This window comes from Herpailurus yagouaroundi, unplaced genomic scaffold (genome assembly GCF_014898765.1).
Source record: "Herpailurus yagouaroundi ecotype Mexico unplaced genomic scaffold, PumYag 221, whole genome shotgun sequence".
NCBI lineage: Eukaryota > Metazoa > Chordata > Mammalia > Carnivora > Felidae > Herpailurus > Herpailurus yagouaroundi.
In genome coordinates this window covers 18,878,176-18,898,161 of record NW_024412452.1, presented here as the reverse complement: position 1 = coordinate 18,898,161, position 19,986 = coordinate 18,878,176, and the positions used below count along the sequence as shown (strand labels likewise).

The 19,986-nt window shown below is 39.3% G+C and overlaps 1 protein-coding gene and 1 long non-coding RNA gene across 5 annotated transcripts in view; one reads left to right on the top strand and one right to left on the bottom strand.

The window, feature by feature from the left end:
- LOC121019112 (uncharacterized) overlaps positions 1–18,508 on the bottom strand; it is a 134,588-nt gene extending 116,080 nt beyond the window's left edge. For all 3 annotated transcript variants that reach the window (XR_005785464.1, XR_005785462.1, XR_005785463.1), the window contains exon 1: positions 17,545–18,508. This is a non-coding gene — a long non-coding RNA (uncharacterized LOC121019112). The remainder of the gene's footprint in view (positions 1–17,544) is intronic.
- A 59-nt stretch (positions 18,509–18,567) lies between these two features.
- UGP2 (UDP-glucose pyrophosphorylase 2) overlaps positions 18,568–19,986 on the top strand; it is a 72,308-nt gene continuing 70,889 nt past the window's right edge. The window contains exon 1 of one of the 2 annotated variants that reach the window (XM_040458281.1): positions 18,568–18,731. Coding sequence is in view for 1 of the 2 variants with exons in the window: in XM_040458280.1 (XP_040314214.1) it covers positions 19,672–19,690 (19 nt within the window). In the remaining variant the exon portion in view is untranslated. Of the gene's footprint in view, positions 18,732–19,352; positions 19,691–19,986 lie in introns of those variants that run through there. The other variant, XM_040458280.1, reaches the window with a different exon arrangement.

The following is a 19,986-nucleotide window of genomic DNA, read 5'->3' as shown; positions in this document are numbered from 1 at the left end:
ATATATATATATATATATATACATATATATATATATATATATAAATAATGGAGTATTACCCAGCTATCAAAAAGAATGAAATCTTGCCATTTGCAACTACGTGGATGGAACTAGAAGGCATTATGCTAAGTGAAATTAGTCAGAGAAAGACAAGTATCATATGACTTCACTCATATGAGGACTTTAAGATACAAAACAGCTGAACATAAGGAAAGGGAAGCAAAAATAATATAAAAACAGGGAGGGGGACAAAACATAAGAGACTCTTAAATATAGAGAACAAACAGAAGGTTGCTGGAGGGGTTATTGGAGGGGGGAAGGGCTAAATGGGTAAGGAGCATTAAGGTATCTACTCTTGAAATCACTGTGGCACTATATGCTAACTTGGATGTAAATTTAAAAAATAATTAATTAATTAATTAATTAAAAACTAAAAAAAAAATCTATTTTGTTTTTGCTTATGTCTACTTCATTAAATAAATTTTCTTTGTCTTTACCTCTGTGGATTGCATTTTGGAGTAATACATCCTACATATATTCTTAGTGATATCCTTAATATAAACACTAAAGTCTAAAGTTGATAAGTATACCTACCTTGCTTGATCTTGAATAAAACAAAGACTAGCATAGAGCATAATTTTCTTATGATTACCTTACTCCTTTGTTTGTGTTATTACCATTGTATTTAAGCTGCATCTTGTTTTTGTATTCCCTCATGAGTCATTATTATCATTGTTTTATGTAATTAATACTTAAGATTTTCCCATGCATTACCTGTTCCCATTGCTATTCTTTTTCTCTTTTTTTGTATCTCATTTGTTCTTTGTGGTACAATTTTTAAATTATTCATTATATCCTTTAGTTCTTAATATCTGAAAACTAATAACTAAACAAATTATAGTTTAGCTTGGTATAAAATTTTAGGCTGCCAAATGTTTGCTCTTAGTACTTGGAATATATTATTACATTGTCTTTTGATTCATATTGTTGCAATTGAGAAGTGACTTTCAATCTAATTTTGCTTACTGGTGTGGTAAACTCAAGGATTTCAGGACATATCAAGGAAAAGACAAGAACGTGAGATGGTAATCCTGCACAATAAAGTTTATAGGGTGGCACTTGGACAGGACTGCAGGAAAGGGAAGTCACTCACAGCAAGAGACTATCCAGAGATAGCTGCATGGGGCTACCACTCAGAAAGGTAAAAAGACAATGGAACTCCCAAGAAGAGGGGAATCAGAGAAGGGGCTTATGTGTCTAGGATTTGTCACTCAGTAGCAAGGTGGGGAATCTCTGGGTCAGAGAGCTCTGAAGAGCAATACAGTTTGAGTTCTTTTATAGCAACAGAGTTTGTGTTATCTGTGGCTAGAAGATGATGTGTTCAGTTTCATAGGGTATGCCTAGCAGGCAGGATCTAAGTGACTAGAGATCTGCTTATTTAGGCTACACTTAAAGTCCATGTCTAAGAATTTGGGTTGGCACTGGCAGGCTTTGATCTAATGGTCCTAGCCTGCTATGAATAAGTAAACAACATATAGGGGCCAATATACAGACACCATCTTGAACCCATCTATATAATAGGTAATCTATCTTTTCTCTCTGGAAGTTTTTAAGATCTCCTCTTTATCTAGGTGCAGATGTATTTATTCTTTCTTCTTGTCACTGTGTCTCTTAAGTTTCCTAAGAATGTTCCCAACTCAAAGTTTTTGTATGTTCTAGAACTGCAGCTTGGAAAGCAATTCCTCCAGATATATTTTTGGCTTGCTTCCCCAATTGGTCCAATCTGCTCAAATTATTTCCTGATTCCAACTTCAAACTTTCTATCTCTTGCCATCCTTCATTTTTCTCTTTCTTTTCTTTTCTTTTCTTTTTTCTTTTCTTTTCTTTTTAATGTTTATATTTATTTTTGAGAGAGAGACAGCAGAGGAGGGGAAGAGAGAGGTGGACAGAGGATCCAAAGTGGGCTCCATGCTGACAGCAGATAGCCTGATGTGGGGCTCAAACTCACGAAATGCAAGACCATGACCTCAGCTGAAGTCTGATGCTTAACAGACTGAGCCACCCAGACACACCCCTCCTTCATTTTTCTTCATAGAATTTATTACTACTTCACGTTTTATTAAATATATATTAAATATTTATTTTTAAATATTTTCTTCCCCCAAGAACATATACTAGCAAGGGCAGAGACTCAGTTTTATTCCCTGCTATATCCCTAGTATCTAGAACAGTACCTGGAGCAGTAGATACTTAATATTTGTTTATTTAATAAATTAGTAGCCTCTCTTCCATGCTTTAGTCTTTCCTTTTTAGGCAGACAAGTTCTTTTCTGTGTATCTATTCAGATGGGCCAAATATGGCTGCCCCAGAATGATATTCTTATTCCCCCAAGTAACCAACACAAAATGATCAGCATTTCTGAGTTCTAATTCCAAATTCCTAGGAGATAAAATCTGACTAGTACAGGTTGGGTCAGTAGTTTCTCTCTGGTCCAACTAAGTATACGCAGCTAGGTAGCCGGTCACATGGTGCCCAAGGCCACAGAATAGAATTTCTATTCCCAATGGAATAGACGCTTTTAGAAAAGGAAGGGTCTGGGTAAGCAGGTACTCAAAAACTGTCTCATATTTGCTTTAAGGGCAAACTGAGGAAAATTGAAAGCCACCATAGAAATGCAAGCAATTACAGTGTTCACTGTCAGATAAAACACCATTATATAGAACTAATAAAATAATTAGTTGATTTAAGATCATCTTTAGCATTGGCTTATGTTGTGACAATATTTTAGGGGCACCTGGGCGGCTCAGTCAGTTAAGTTTCCAACTTCGGCTCAGGTCATGATTTCACAGTTCATGGGTTTGAGCCTCATGTTGGGCTCTACACAGACAGCTCAGAGCCTGGAGCCTCCTTCAGATTCTGTGTCTCCCTCTCTCTCTGCTCCTCCCCATCTATGCTCTGTCTCCATCACTCAAAAATAAAATACACATTAACTTTTTTAAAATTTTGATTTCTCTTGCTTTGTCTTACTTAATCCATTGCCTAGACTCCTAACACCTTAAACTCTTGCCCCTGCCCCAGACTTCTCTCCCTTGAGCTGTAAGCAATCTTCAAAATGTATTGTTAACTTTTCCTTTCTTAAGTAATGGAAGATTGCCTATCATTTTGCTTCTCAAAAAATTGCCTAATATTTTCTTTTGTTAGGAAATAAACCACGTTGTCTTATGGAAATCTATGAGCTTATATTTTTTATGTATAACAAAGAAAAAAACCCCAAAATCCAAGATACATATTTTAAATTATTATGAAAAAAATAATACATGCATGAGTTAAAAAATTCAAACAAATGAGTGGAAAAATGAAAGATAAAAATGCAGCCATTGTCCACAGAGCAGTTCTACTTCCTAGAGTACTTTGTTGACCAGGACCCAAGTAGCAAATACATTTTACACAAAGACACATACACACAATATGCTGAGAAAAGTTTCATCAATTTTACTTACCCTTACTAGTGTAATGCAACTTAATATTTCCTTTTTTCTTCTTCTTTTTCTAATGTAGGTTGTAACTCACTAAAGTGATTTCACTCCCCCAATTTGAAAAGCAGTGCCCTAAAGGTAGCTATATCAAACTGTTGTTAGTATTTGATAGTTGTCTCCATAATTGAAAACAATAAATACATACTGCCACTTTTTGGTTTAGCTCCTGACATTTTTTTCATTGATTCCACACTGATAATTAACAATAAGAATTTAGCTCCATTATATTACTCCTCATTTTTATTCCTTTGTCTCCTCTTTAGAATTTTTATTAAGTTCTACTTGTTAGTTTATTGCTTTAAAGAATATACTCAAACCTCTATTTCTTGATCCACCCATTTGAGAAAGTGTCTCTTGACACTCTTCTATTATGTAAGATTAATATATTTTACATCCTTTCACTTCCCTCCACTTACTAACTTCCATTACTTCTATCACTACTTTTACATTGTCAGTATTTATATTTACTTTGTTAGAATAATCAAGTATTTCACATTTTATCTTAAAGTTAATTTGAAAAATGAAGAGTTTCTTTTTTAGCATTACAATTTTAAAAACCTTATTCACTGCTGAATCAACTAGTATGAATAAAAAGGGAATCAGAAACCATGTTACTAAATCTACACTTATTGAAGGAGAATGTTCTAAAGCTAATGTCGAATGGATTCTTTTTTTTTTTTTTAATTTTTTTTTTCAACATTTATTTTTGGGACAGAGAGAGACAGAGCATGAACGGGGGAGGGGCAGAGAGAGAGGGAGACACACAATCGGAAACAGGCTCCAGGCTCCGAGCCATCAGCCCAGAGCCTGACGCGGGGCTCGAACTCCCGGACCGCGAGATCGTGACCTGGCTGAAGTCGACGCTTAACCGACTGCGCCACCCAGGCGCCCCTGGATTCTCTTTTTTAATGTGTCCACTGATTGCTCATAATAATGTCATATTTGGGGACCATGGCTTACACAATTTTTTGCCTTTACTAAAGATTCCAGTTGTCTTTCTTTGGTGTTGATGACAGGAGAAGCAAATGTCACCCTATCATTAAGATTATTAATGTTTTTAATCATACTATTTCATAAAATTAATCCACTTTTTTTTCTTAAAGACATTCTTCTGAGAGAACTTTCTGTTCTATTATTGATTGCACTGAAGCCCAAAAATTTGTGCTCCTGAAATATCCTATTACTGAGTTCCTGTGTTTCTGTCTTGAGTCCTCTTTTCATTTTGCTGGGACATTTCCTTAGGCATTTCTTTTTTCCCTGAAAAGATGCATAGGGGCCCCTCCCCCTATCCCCTACCAAAAAGTGAAAGGTCTCTAATTTGTCCTTCTTCTTGAATGTTTGTTTTGTTTATAGAATTCTAAGTTCAGAATAATTTTCTCTCAAAAGTTTGAAGGTATTGTCTACTGTCTTTTTTTTTTTTTTTTAAATTTTTTTTTCCCAACGTTTATTTTTATTTTTGGGACAGTGAGAGACAGAGCATGAACGGGGGAGGGGCAGAGAGAGAGGGAGACACAGAATCGGAAACAGGCTCCAGGCTCTGAGCCATCAGCCCAGAGCCTGACGCGGGGCTCGAACTCACGGACCGCGAGATCGTGACCTGGCTGAAGTCGGACGCTTAACCGACTGCGCCACCCAGGCGCCCCTGTCTACTGTCTTTTAAAAAGCAGTGTTGCTAGGGCCACCTGGGTGGCTTAAGTGGGTTAAGGGTCCAACACTTGATTCTGGCTCAGGTCATGATCCCAGGGTTGTGAGATTGACCCCTTCACACTGAGCATGAAGCCTGCTTAGGATTCTCTCTCTCTCTCTCTCTCTCTCTCTCTCTCTCTCTCTCTCTCCCCCCCTCTCTCTCTTTCCCTCTGCTCCCTCCCCTGCTCGTGCTCTCTCTCTAAACAACTGTTGCTGAAAAGATAAATGGTAAAACTTCAGTCTACTTCAATCTCTATCACTCTACTACTCTTGTAAAGGTAATTGACCATCTCTACTCAGCTGACTCTCTTTTCTGTCCTCAGTTTAACAGAGCTCTTAGTATGGACCTTTTCTGATACTCTCATCTCTGGACTTGACACCACACACTATCCTGGTTTTCTTGAATAACTGACTCCTCTTGCACATTCTCCTTCCCATGTTTTTCCTTTTTCTATATGACCTCTAAGTGCCAGAGTTTCTGTATCCTCTGTTTTATTCTCTATGCCTTCTCCCTACATGATATTATCCATTCTCATGGCTTTAAAAACTATCTGCTGACAATTCCTAAATTTATATCAGTAGGCTAGTCTTCCTTTCTGAGCTCCAGATTCACATCTTTAAATATCTACTTAAAATGTCTCTTGTATGTGTCCCAGGCATTTCAAACTTAACATGACCAAAATGGCTCTCTCTCTAAATCTAGATCTCCCTCAGCCTTTACCACCTCAATAAATGGTCCTGTGTAAACTGTGCTCCTTGACCCTTCCTGTTCATTTACTCCTTATGACTCCTCCCTCCTCAATGAATCCGTCACAAATTCCTGTTACTTCCACCTTCAAAATAGATCTCCAAACTCTTTTAAAAATGTAAATTAGACCGTGTCAATTCCCTGCTTTAAATGAGTGAATTGCTTTTCATTGCATTTAGGATAAATCCAAAACCTATACAGCCAGCTCTACACATCTGATTCCTTCCTACTTCTCCAAACTCATTTCCTGTCTCTTGCCATTTTCTACTCCCTATTTCCTCACTCCAGCCTCCTGTTATCTCCTAGAATACACAATGTTCCTTCTATCTCAGAGTTGCCATACTTGCTGTACTATCTGGCATACATTCTTCACAGGTCTTTTTATTTTATTTTAAAAAAAAATTTTTTTTTCAACGTTTTTATTTATTTATGGGACAGACAGAGACAGAGTATGAACGGGGGAGGGGCAGAGAGAGAGGGAGACACAGAATCGGAAACAGGCTCCAGGCTCCGAGCCATCAGCCCAGAGCCCGACGCGGGGCTCGAACTCGCTGACCGCGAGATCGTGACCTGGCTGAAGTCGGACGCTTAACCGACTGCGCCACCCAGGCGCCCTCTTCACAGGTCTTTATGTGGTTGATTTTTTTATCCTTCAGATTTTAGCTTAAATGCTCAGGGCTTCCATGTTAACCCACACATGGATTCTATGTAAACTAGGAAAAGGCATAGTGTAGTTTGGAATTCAGCCCCCAGAGTCAGTAGTCTTACTGCTCTCTCTCAGAGAGGTTTTTCTTGACCACCTTACCATACTGATGCTGTTATTCTCAATTTCATTCATAGCTTTTCATTCAGTCTGCAATTATTTATTATTTTATTTGTTTGTTTCCAGTCTATCACTCCCACTTAGTGAATTTCCCTGTTAAGTTCACTATTAGAAACCTACGGCCCACCAGTGTCTGGTTTTTGGTAGTGTTCAATGAACGTTTGTTGAATGAGTAAGTGAATGAAACCATGCTCTGAAAATTCTTAAGAAGGTGAAAAAGAAAATGGTGTGGGTCATCCAGTTTAGTTTTTCATGAACACATTTCATCTAAAAACTTGTTTCTCTTCACATTTTCTTTTACTATTTATTTCTACCCTTTCAATTTTTCTGTTCCCTGTTCCCTGGAACCTCTTTTTGACACACCATAGGATTTGAGTGGGATTTATTCCATTGCCCTAGAGTTGCTGATATGTCAAGCTAAGTACCAAGAGGTGTTAAGTATCTCTCATTTTATTTTATTTTTTCAACGTTTTATTTATTTTTGGGACAGACAGAGACAGAGCATGAACGGGGGAGGGGCAGAGAGAGAGGGAGACACAGAATGTGAAACAGGCTCCAGGCTCCGAGCCATCAGCCCAGAGCCTGATGCAGGGCTCGAACTCACGGACCGCGAGATCGTGACCTGGCTGAAGTCGGATGCTTAACCGACTGCGCCACCCAGGCGCCCCTCTCATTTTAAAGAGAAAGGCTCAGCAGTTAGAGCTTTGCTACTTCCAACCAGTACCCTAATCACCCTTCCCCATCTATCCCATGTCTATGAGTAGATGATTGAGGAGGGATAGTGAAAAAAGAAACTGTCAGCCTTGTTGTAGGCAAGAGGACAGCATCTTTTTCAAGGGGAGCAGGGGAGTGTGTTTCCTACTTTCTAAACCAAGTGAGGTATGAAGACTGGAAATTACTTCTCGAAAGAAGGGGACACCAACACCAACCTCAACTGTTCGGTGTTTTTTAAGGAGAGGGAAGAGTGAAAATGCAGACATACTTCCCTCTCCACCACAGGTTCCTGGAACAACAGGTAAAGCCTGAGACAAAATGATTGGGGAATGGGGAGATGAGATTTAAATGGGATATGAAATTGGAACTGAAATACTAGAGACCTGAAAGCTGAAAGTAAGCAGTGTTGTCAAGAGGCAGGAAAGGGCAATTTGACAGGTCATGACTGAAGAAAGTGTTTAAGAAAAAAGAAAAGTTTTATGTTTGTGACACTAATTTCAACAGTTTAATAGAATGAACATGGGTGGATGCTGAAATTTCCAGATTGATACACGACATATCACAATTTTTCTCATATTTCCTTTTTGTCCCTTTGCCCTATGATCCAAGAATTCCTTGAACTTTACCTTTCATTCCTTCTGTCAAATCATTTAATCGCAGTAATCACATTTTTAATTCCCAAGCGTTATCTCTTGTACTCTGATTGTTGTTTTTCTATAGCTTATTTTATTATAGTTTTTTTAATTCTCTGAATCAATCTTCATGCCTTTCATATTTAGGTTTGTTTTATCATTGTCCCTATCTTTGGTGCAGTTGGTTTTCTTCAAATATTTAGTAATTCTTGATTTTCCATATTCATGAATGAGGGACTAGGTTGATGAATATTGGTGCTGGAATATGGGTTTTCTTTGTTGTTAGGTTGATCTATGCTTTAAACATGACTTTTATTTTTATTGTACAAATACCTATTCATAGTAGAATAGTACAGAACATAATTTTAAAAAGAAAGAAAAGAAAATTCACCCATGGTCTTACCACCCAGACGTAACCATTAACATTTTGGTGTATTTTTATCTAGTCTTAGATAACAAGCAAACTTTTTTTTTTCTACAAAAGATTGTAAAAACTGGCCTAATATATATATTTTTTAGCCTGGTTGTTTTTCCTCACTTAGAATATAAAGAATATCTTCCCATGTCAATATGTATACTACCAAATGTAGTTATCATAATTTAACTATTCCCCTGTTAGTGGCATGAGTTGTATCTTCATTTTTATCATTAAAGCAATGCAAGAAATATCCTTGGAAACTTGAAAGTATCTAATGTATCTTTAAAACAATATGTTTTAAATTATGTTTAAAATATATTTTAAACTCAAAACCTATCTTATTCCACTTAAAGAATCTCAGGGGTGCCTGGGTGGTTCAGTTGGTTGAGCGTCTGGGCTCTTGATTTTGGCTCAGGTCATGATCCCAAGGTCATGGGACTGAGCTCCACACTGGGGCTCGTGCTAAGCATGGAGCCTGCTTAAGATTTTCTCTCTCTCTCCTTCTACCCGTCTCTCCCACTTGTGCTTTCTTTCTCCCTAAAATAAATTTTTAAAATGAAAGAAAAAAATTTAAGGAATCTCAAAAGCTCTATCTGAAAAGCAGATCTATAAGTTTAGGGATATTGATTAAATCAGGAAAGTGATTAGAAGAAATCTCTTCCGGGGCACCTGGGTGGCTCAGTCAGTTAAGCATCTGACTTCAGCTCAGGTCATGATCTCACAGTTCATAGATTGAAGCCCTAAATCAAGCTCTGTGCTGACTGCTCAGAGCCTGGAGCCTGCTTCAGATTCTGTGTCTTCCTCTCTTTCTGCCCCTCCCCGACTAATGTTCTGTCTCTCTGTCTCTCAAAAATAAATAAACATTAAAAAATATTTTTTTTAAAAAAAGAAATCTCTTCCTCAGAAGGGTTTGGAGAATACAGTTTAGAGGTGAGAAATGAGTGGGCTGAAAAATAAAATCCCAGTGTGCGTATATTAAAGGCAGTTGTGGGGTAAACAAAGAGTAAATGAGTGTGGTTTGATTTTTCTTTGACTCTACATTAATGGGTCTATCAGTCATCTGTACCGTGTAACAATATACAGTATTGCATTTGGCTTAGCTGGGCTACTGATTCTTCTATGGTCCTATCTCAGTCACTTATGTGACCAGTTTGCCTCATTACCAATTTCACCAGTTGCTGCTGGTTGGTCTAGGGGGCCTAAACTGGCAAAATTCTACTACAACTGAAAAAATTCTACTACATGTGACCTGCCACTTTCCAGTAGGTTAGAACTGGCTTCTTCATACAGTGGTCTCAGGGCAGTATTCCAAAGGGGAGACTAAAAGTTGAAAAGCTTCTTGGGGCTAAGGCTTGGATGTCACACAATATTACTTCAGCTCCATTCTATTGGTCAAAACAAATCACTGGGCCAACCCAGACTCAAGGCGTGTTGGGAGGAAAAGACTCCAAATGGGAGTCCTAATGGGAGGAATGACAAAGTCATATGGCAAAGGAGTGGGACAGAGGATGGCCATATTTGCCAACACTCTATCATAACAAAGTTTGTTTTTTTATGTTTATTTTTTATTTATTTTGAAAGAAATTGAGGGAGGGGCAGAGAGAGAGAGAGAGAGAGAGAGGGAGAGAGAGGATCCCAAGCACGCTCCACACTGTTAGTGCGGAGCCCAATGCAGAGCTAGATCTCATGAACCATGCATGATCACGACCTGAGATGAAATCAAGAGTTGGACGCTGAACTAACTGAGTCATGCAGGTACTCCAAAACAGAATTTGTTTGAAATGCTCCCTTTAGTGTTCTAAAAGTAAATTTATAAGTTGACCGTTTGCCATCCAAAACATGATTCCTAAGGAAATAATGGGAGTTCATTCATAAATATTTCACTTGATAATTCATTCAACAAATTTCTTTTGAGTACCAAGCACTGTGATATGCTCTGGAGATACAAGACAGATAAGCTTCTTGCTCACAAAGAGCTTACGATCTATGGAGGGAATATAGATATTTAACATGTAATAACAATCAAGTAATAATAACTTGAGATTAATGTTATGGCAAGGCAAGACAGGAAATCATTAATTGAAATCATTACCATCACTCATACTCTGTGCCAACACTGAGTGAAATGATCTTTATAAGTCTGTAAGAGGCAAGACAGGTTATTAGTTGTTATTCTCATTTTTAAATGATAAAACTAAGTATCATAGAGCTAACCAAGTAATTTATCCAAGCTTTTCAGGTTCTAAGTGGCAGTACTCAAGATAAAAACAGACTATTTTCCAAAATCTGTTTTTTTCCAATATACACTTCTGCCTCCCTAGAAACCAGTATGTTATGGTACTGACATATGAGTACCTGAAATGGAAAAAATACCAATAAATTAAAATAAACAAACAAAAACTTTAAATGATGGTACATATTTTGTATGGACTCTTCTGCAGGGACTTCAGTGTGTACAGCTTTAGGGTTGATCATGTAATGTGTAAGACACTTAATCTAGTACACCTACCTAAACAACAAGCAATTCTGCTTATTTCCTAAATCTCTCTGGACCCCAGGCTGTTATCATTTGGGTGTACCAGGTTGAGAAAAAGCCTTTTTAAAAATAATACCTGAAGGGGTTCTTTAATATGACTATCTAAAAACAACAAAAAGGATTAGATGAGAATGACTAAACTGAATTACCACTATAGAATGAACTATACTATATCCAGCTTACTAAGCAATGAACTTAATCAGGAACATATACATCTTGGCCTCAAATTATTTTTTTACAAATAAATATACAGACATATGTAATATATACAAATGCACACACACACATATGTGCATATATATATATATATATATATATATATATATATACACACACACACACACACACACACACACTTTCAGCTAATTTTAGCATTGTTTTATTCCTCATTAGGAAACTGGTAAAATTCTCAAGCTAACATGGCTTTAAAAAAGTTTTGGTCTATCTGGATCCTCATTTATTTACTTATTTTAATGTTTTACTCATTTTTGAGAGAGAGACAGAGACAGAACATGAGCAGAGGAGGGGCAGAGAGAGAGGGAGACACAGAATCCAAAGCAGGCTCCAGACTCTGAGCTGTCAGCACAGAGCCAGACACAGGGCTCAGACTCAGGAACCGTGAGATCATGACCTGAGCTGAAGCCAGGTGCTTAACTGACTGAGCCACCCAGGTGCCCTGGGATCCTTATTTTCTTTCATTATCCTGGTACTCCATTTGTGGCTTTATCTGGTCTCCATCCCATGCTGATCTGTGTTAGAAAGGTATCAAACAGCTTACAGTTTCTGAATCTATCTGTGATGCTCCAAATCCAGACAGTAGTCTCCAATAAATTTATTTATATTATTCCAATAATCTCAGTTTTGTTACTGTACAAATCCACACAAAGCCAGGACTTCAGTGGGTTTACAAACCTCTAATGTTTTCTATGTAAAACTCTGGCTGAAAGTCACTGATATTTGAGAATGGCCTGTCTCTCCCAGCACTGGTCTGTGCTCCAAATTCTCATTTTCTTGGTGTGCTGCCCAGAAGTGGTGGGAGAGATAATATAGACCAGAATTTTCTAATTCAATGCTTTGAATGCCTTACAGCTGTGAAGCATGACATTGAGCCTTTAAGGCCTGGGGTAGGCAGTTGGGACCCCCAGGGATGGTTGCCTCCAGCTGCTAGCAGCCTTTATCAGTGGGTGGCTCAAGAGGAACAGAGTCTCTACAGGTGGAGTAGATGATGAAAAACATTCAGTAGTTCCACTGGCCACTTAAAGGGAATAGCAGCTCAACAGCTGGCTGCTGAAGTAGATGTCCAGATGGCAGAATACCTCCTTGGCTGTGTTCAGCACATAGCAGCCAGCACTGAGCTCCTGGATGGTGCAACTTTGGTGGCTCTGAAACTCTGACTTCACAGACATCAGGTGCTTCTGGCTGTTTGCAGCTGATATACCCTTTTAATGGCATCCAAACTAGTTTTTGTCTTACTGATCCAACAATGTGTGTTTTACAAATTAAATCTTCATCATTCTCCATAAATATTTACTAGAAAAATGTCTAGTTGAATTAAAAATCCATTTGCCTTACCACATTAAATTTCATCATTGTGTTTATCAATAAAAAGAGTTGTTAGATTCCTTGAATATGATTTCAACCATTACACATTTTTTAATGGCTTCTAAAGAATGGTTTATAAGTTTTTTAAATCTGTGCAACATTCCTCATGAATGGTGACTGTATTCATTTCCTATGGCTGCTGAAACAAGTGAGCATAAACTGGATGCTTTATAACATATATATACTTATTCTCTTATAGTTCTGGAAGTCTGGAATCTGAAATGGGTTTCTCTGGGCTAACATCAAGGTGTCAGCAAGGCCAAACTACTTCTCGAGGCTCTAGGGGGAAATCATTTCCTTGCTTTTCCCAGCTTCTGCAGGCTGTCTTCATTGCTTAGCTCATGGCCTTGAATCACGTTGCCTTTTCTCCCCTGCCTCTATCATCATCACATCACTTTTTTCTTCCCTGTCTTCAAATCTCCCTCTGCCTACATCTTATTATTTTTTTATTATACTTATTTTATTTTTTTATGTGATCTCTACCCCCAATGTGGGGCTCAAATTCATGAGCTTGATCCTGAGATCAAGTCACATGCTCTACAGCCAGGCACCCCCTTCTGCTTACATTTTATAAGGACACTAGTGATTACATTTAGGGCCCAACCAAATAATCCAGGATAATCTCTCGATCTGAAAATCATGAATGCAGTCACACTATTGAAATCCCTGTTACCATACAGGGTTACATTCACAGGTCCCAGGAATTAAAAACTGGTTATCTTTGAGGGCCATTATTCAGTCTACTGTAGTAACTGTCAAGAATGCGAAGAGATTATAATTTGAAAGTCTTGATCAGAAACTATGTGTAGCTTTTTCAAGAATAAAACCTGATTCAAAAGGTTATGTTCACACAGACAAGTTCAATTATCTCATTCAAAAATTTGAAAAGATTTTTGCTCAGAGTTTTATACAAGTTCAGTATCTAATAATGCCCCTATTACTTTGCATTTATTTTTATTCTCATGTTTTTATTATTTAAAAAGCAATTAACTTATCACCAAGTCCAATATAGATCCCCACACACTCTAGGTTATCCCAGGATGCCACGCAAATATTATCATTTTCTTTCTGTGCTGTGATGCAGAAAAGGTTGGGAAATATAGCTCTACAAAGTTCAGGAAACTAATACAATGGAGAAAACAAGGCCAGGGTTTTAAGTGAACAAAGTCTGTATTTGTAATAATAGGAAGTCAAACACATAATGCCTAAAATCTAGAAAATAAAAACAACAACAACAAAAGCAATATAAACACTTAGAAATAACTATTAGGTATATAGAATTGTCAGAACAATTATAGAACTGTCAGAAAAAAAAATGGTTGCCTCTGGGGTGCAATGTTGGAGTAAGGAGAGATAGCTAGCTATCTGTTGCTACTCATTATGGACATTTTGGTACTAGATTTTTTTTTTTTTTAATTTTTTTTTAACGTTTATTTATTTTTGAGACAGAGACAGAGCATGAACGGGGGAGGGTCAGAGAGAGAGGGAGACACAGAATCAGAAGCAGGCTCCAGGCTCTGAGCCATCAGCCCAGAGCCCGACGCGGGGCTCGAACTCACGGACCCGTGAGATCGTGACCTGAGCCGAAGCCGGACGCTCAACCGACTGAGCCACCCAGGCGCCCCTAGATTTTTTTTTTAAAGATGTGCATCATTATTGGATTTTTTTTAAGTTCAATTAAAAATGGTACCAGAACTTAACATTAATATACCACATTTTTTCTGTGGTCTTTCTCTAACTATGACATTCCTTCTTTCCACTATAGAGAGGGAAAAACACTGTTACTTTTATTCCCTAATCATATTACCCATTTAAAGACATATAATTACCCAATTATTTAGGCCTCATCCAAAGAACAGTCCTGAGGATCTTCTCTTTAATACTTAGAGTGGTGGGTATGAAATGCTTAAAATAAATTCCTAGAGACTAAGTTAGGGAACAGAAGTTCTTTATCCTTTCCTTCCCAGTGGTGGCACTGGCAGGAAATTTAATAAGCTAGACCAGAGGCAGAGATGTTTGGAAAACCATCAAAAGACATTTGATGGGATGCACAACAGGGAATCTTTAATATGGCTGAAAGAAATATGGAGGAAAAAATAGGATTAAACTAAATAGTTTTCTATTTCACAGCTCTTCTCCATGAGGATTTCAAAGTCAGTAAGTAGTCTCATCATCTATACATATATCACTACAGAAAAGCAAGAATGTTTATCTTATGAGTTTAGAAGAGATGTGTTATTTCTTAGGGAGTCTTTTTATATTTTCAAATCATGATTACATAATGATCTATGTTTATTAAAAACCCCGAGAGAACACAGGATGTTTTTTTAATGGTTATTCCTAGGCTACTCATTAAAGGAAATGACTCCTCTGCTTCTATCATCAAGGTGGAATCTGGAGATACAGTTTGGCACATGAGTGAAATACAAAAACTTCATGGGCATCACCATTTCTCAGCAACACTCTCCTTTGGGCAACACGCAGAAAAGGAGAAACAGGAGACACATACTAAGGACTTGCCCTCTATGCAACTCTCAAAGGTGAATCTAGAGGGGAATTATTGATAAATGTGAACAAGATAATGCATGTTGCAGTTCAACTGCATTCTTCTGAGCCTAATGACTTTTAAAACTACTTAGAAGATTTATCAACTCTTATCAATCTTAGATAATTATCTGTAATGTGAGACAACTCTTTTTTTTAAAGGATCTTAGTTATTTGAAATCATTGCTACTTTTGGGATGTAAAAGTTAAATAACCTTCAAATTTAATTTAAAAATCATACTATGAACAAATGGAAGGATATGTCATAATTTAAATTCACCACTTGTTTCAGCAAACTTCCTGATTCATTAACAACAGGGTGTTGGCAACAGGAAAGAATGAAGTCTTTCTCTTCCTCAAGTAATTGGAAACACTATTCATTTTTTAGACTACTCATTCATTAGTAGTTTGTCTCACAGATATTATTTGATATCTTTTTCTAGTTAACCCTGTTTGGTTACCTTTCAACTCAAGTGAAATGCCCTATTGTTAGATCTAGTCAGTAACTGGCAATTTCTGGCCAACAGTAGCCCCCTTTTTCCTTTTTTTATGTGGGTGGCCAAGAATTTAGATAGGTACAGATGGGAGCCAATATTGAATGTGGGCAACAGTCTAGTGTATAATTGCTGCCTGGTTTCTTGGCTAAACACTTTGGGCATGACACAGAAATTTTTATGTCTCTGACATGTTCTCCAAAACTGCTCTGCTTTATTGTATTGTGTTTAGGGGATAGATGTAGGATAGACAAGAAAAAAATAAAAGACCACACACATTGCTGATCTGTACACTTATTTCATACTTTAGCAATTTCTAAACCACCTCTTATTGGATAATGCTCATGTTGGGAGTTAGCAAAGCTTACTGTAAAGTCATCAAGACTTTACATTTTACATTTGCTGCTATTTTTCTTATATTCTATTTTCTTATATTTCTTATATTCTGGCCCAAGTTCACATTCTAGGTAGACAAACTAAAAATTAAAAATTCCTTACCTCTAAGTACAAATTAAATTTTAAAATCTTATTTACTTGTGGCACTAAACTGGTCATTCAGTATACGCTTACTGAGTACTTGCTATGTACCAGACATTTGCCAAGAACTAAATCTAAAAAGGCATCTAATTCTAACTTACCCCTAAATACACACTCTTCATCCTCCTTTAGGTCCCCCAAAGTTTCTGCAAAGGTTTAATCTGTAAATCTATCTATCCATGTTACAGATATCCAACGATAGATGTACCAACATCATGTACCTTGAAGGGAAGTTCACAGTAGTGTATTATGAGAAAAAGGATTAAATACATACATACACACACACACACACACACACACCAGAGAAAGTGATTTTTCAGGTACTAAAATGTATAAATATACAGAGAGATAGGCAATTGCCTTCTAAGAAGACTTGAAACTGCTCCGTGGCCATGATCTTTCTCCCCATCCCCACGTGATCTGCCAAGTGAGGTTGTTTCTAGTGGCTCTGAAGAAGTGGGAGGCTCTTTTACAAAATGTTTGGGGGCTCAAAACTTAAATTTAAATGACTCTCTAAAGAAATTCCATTTTACAGGGCACTATTTGTAAACAATATATGGGAATATAGCTACTAGAGTACTACTTCTCTAAGAGTCAGACTTTGGGTGGTTGTGAACTTAACTGTTGAAGACAGGTAGTTACTTTTTGGAGATCTCTTGAGGCAGCAAATGTACAATATCCTTTGGTATGATGTCTGAATATTTAATTATTCATAAATCAAGATGTCACTCTTAGGTATTACCAAATGCTCTTGCTGCAATTAAAACTCATTTTCTCTTCCTTAACCTTCTGTAAAGGTAGAAAATAACTGATCATCTTTCTTACAATATATCTTGTATAATTAAAGACTCTTCATTGCCCTTTATCTTTTGCAGGCTAAGCAAACCTATGAGGCCCGAATGTTTTGGTGGCATCTTATTTTGGTGTAAACACTGATTGATTAATACTCTTATTTACTGCTGCTATAATTTCTCTACCTCACACAAAGAATGTGGAGATTCTGATTAAGATCCTGTCTCCAAATGCCATTATTAAAATGTAGATACCTGGGTTTTAGACACTTCTTTGGTTTTTATTTGGGGAAATTACTTTTATGGCTGAGAGGTCAATCTTTTTGGATTTCACATAATAAATATATCACCAAGGATTGTTGCTGTCTAGCATGACAAATTAATCACTGGCCTTTTCTCTGTTACCTAATAATATTTCCATACGAATATGTGGCACTAAAAAAATTTGTTTACAGGTGAATCATTAAAAAATTCTCACTTTACCTTGGTTGATTAGGGTTGTCCAAAGCCTCAAACTCTTCTAGAATTACTTGGTTTACTGCAGGCCTCTAAGAGAGTGCTAACAATTCATCTGTCCTGACATAGTTTGACTGAGTCACAAAGTGAAGTCTGAGATACACCCACTGAGTTTTACAGGTGTTGGCAATATCAGGTGTGATTTAGCGGGCGCTGGGCTGGCCCTCTCGCAGTTCACACGCCACCGCCAAGGTTCTTGCAACATCCTCTTTCCTTGTGGACTTCAAGAATAGTAAAGGTAAGCATCTCGAGGGGTAACAAGCCATTGCCACTTTGGTCATTAAAGTAAATGTCTATCACAGCATAACTCTCTACAGGAATAGGTACTGGCCGCGCTGGTTCTGGTGGCAGAGCCTTCACCTGGCACTTTTTTTTCCCACACCCTAAATCCCTCCTTCTGTTGGTGGACTCCACACTTCCCACTGCTTACTCCTGAACGCACCTTCACCCTCCCCAGACCAGATGTAGGGAGGAGAGTTTGTATCTACTGAGAAAGGCTCTCTCAGGTAGTAGCCGTGGAGCGTTCTGGCTCTATCCGCTGTTTAGCTACCTTCAATCCCTCGTAAACCGGAACGTTTTTATGGACTGCAAAAATAACCACTCGTGCTTCAGGTTCTCGCCCTTGCTAAAGTATCCGTAGAAGCCGGGGAGTTTTACTGGTGAAACACCCCTTGCCCCGCCGCAGCAGGTGCTGCTTTTACAAGCGGATCCCAGGGTCCTGTTTGCGCCCACCTCCCGGGGAGGGGGGGGGAGGGGGGTGTCCCCTCAGCCTCAGACGCCCCGCCTCCTGCCACCTCCGCGCGTCTCATTGGCTAGGCCCTGCATCCGCCTCGGCTCCTGACTGGCGGTTGTTCCTGTCTGTCTGCGCGGCGGGGACATTTCCGCATTGAGGGGGGCTGCTCCAAATGGAGGGGGAGGGGAGGTGTTTGGGAGAAAGTGGGGGCTTGGGGTGTCAGAAGCCCGCAGCCTGGTGGGCGCAGGGGGTCAGCAGCTGGGCTGCAACCGCTGGCGAGGAGTTCAAGTTGTGCATGTGTGAGGGAAGAGGGGGAGAGAGAAGGGTGTCTCAGAGGTGACATTCTCTCAGCCTGCGAGTCTTCTTCCCGGGGCGCCATAAACGCCCCCAATTTCCCAGCTGCTAAAGGAAGAGGAGGAAGGTGGGTCTCGGTGGTGGTTTGGAGAGAGGCGGGGACGGGCTTTCCACGACCCTTTGGGCGGGTGTGTGTCCCTCAGGGATATGTGTAGAGCTCCTCTGCCCCACCCGCTGTGTTGCCCCGGAGGCCGAATTTGGGGTTCGGGGCCCTCCCGCGTTCTAGTCCCTTGGGCTCGCGGCTGCCTGCGGGTTCTCTCCTCGCGGAAGGCCCCTCAGTGTTTGCTGTGGGGGGAGGGGCGATGTGGTCTTGGGCCCCTCCCGAGAAAAAGCCACGACATGGTTTCGCCTCGCTGTTGGAAGGGGGCGAGCTGGAGGCCCCAGCCCGCCGGCGGGCGCGCGGAATTCTTACCGCCTCCTAGTCCCAGGGTGTTTATGGGCTGGTAAAAACGGTTGCGTTGCCCCTCTTTGCCGGCCTTGCCCGCCTCCTCGACCCCGCTGGGGCGCGGGCTGCTGTTGACCGGGGTTTCCTGGGGAACCGGCCGGAGGCTGGACGGCAGCGAGGGGGAGGGGATGGGGGGTGCGGCCGGCCAGTGTCTGCTGTCGTCCAACCCGGGAGGGCGTGGGGACCCGGGGGGCGGTGAAATAGCCGTTGTAGATCCTCCTCTTTCATTGATGAAATTTAAGTTCGTGTGATTTTACCTTTTCCGGGAGTCTCCAGCTGGCCCTGGTTTGTGTCAGGAGCGCAGTGTAGACAGGAGTTCTAAGTAGACTCAGTCTCACTAAGTTTCTTCTCTTTGGAAGTGGGGGAGGTTTTCCTGTTTTTTTTTTTTTTTTTTTTAAGGCAGTTTTAATAGCTTTGAATACTCTCTTAAGTGGCTAAACATAGGAAGGGGAGAAAGAACACGTCGGTTGTTAAAGCAGGGGAGGAAGAGATACCTGCCCTATAGCGTAACTCCTCTAGAAATTAATATATACACATCACAGTATTTTAATAAATCCCTAAAATGTCGAGATATGTACAAGGTAAGACACTCTTCTTTTTGTCTCCCGGGTTGCTTCAGCCGAATTTGGGTCCTGGCAGTCGGGAGGTTGGTGGGTGGTTTGGAAGTGTAAATGTTCATTTGAGATACTGTTTGCAAAAGCCTTTTCCTTAAATTGACATTTGAGCTGCATTGAGCTGCTGGCTTGGCATTTCGGATTCGTATAATTTATACCCCTGTGCTCTGCTGGGTTTAGTTCTGCCTCCCTGAAATCAGGTTAGTAGCATTCTGGCTCTCCAGGTTAGTGTCTGTTAACTGATGATAAAACAGGATTTTGGT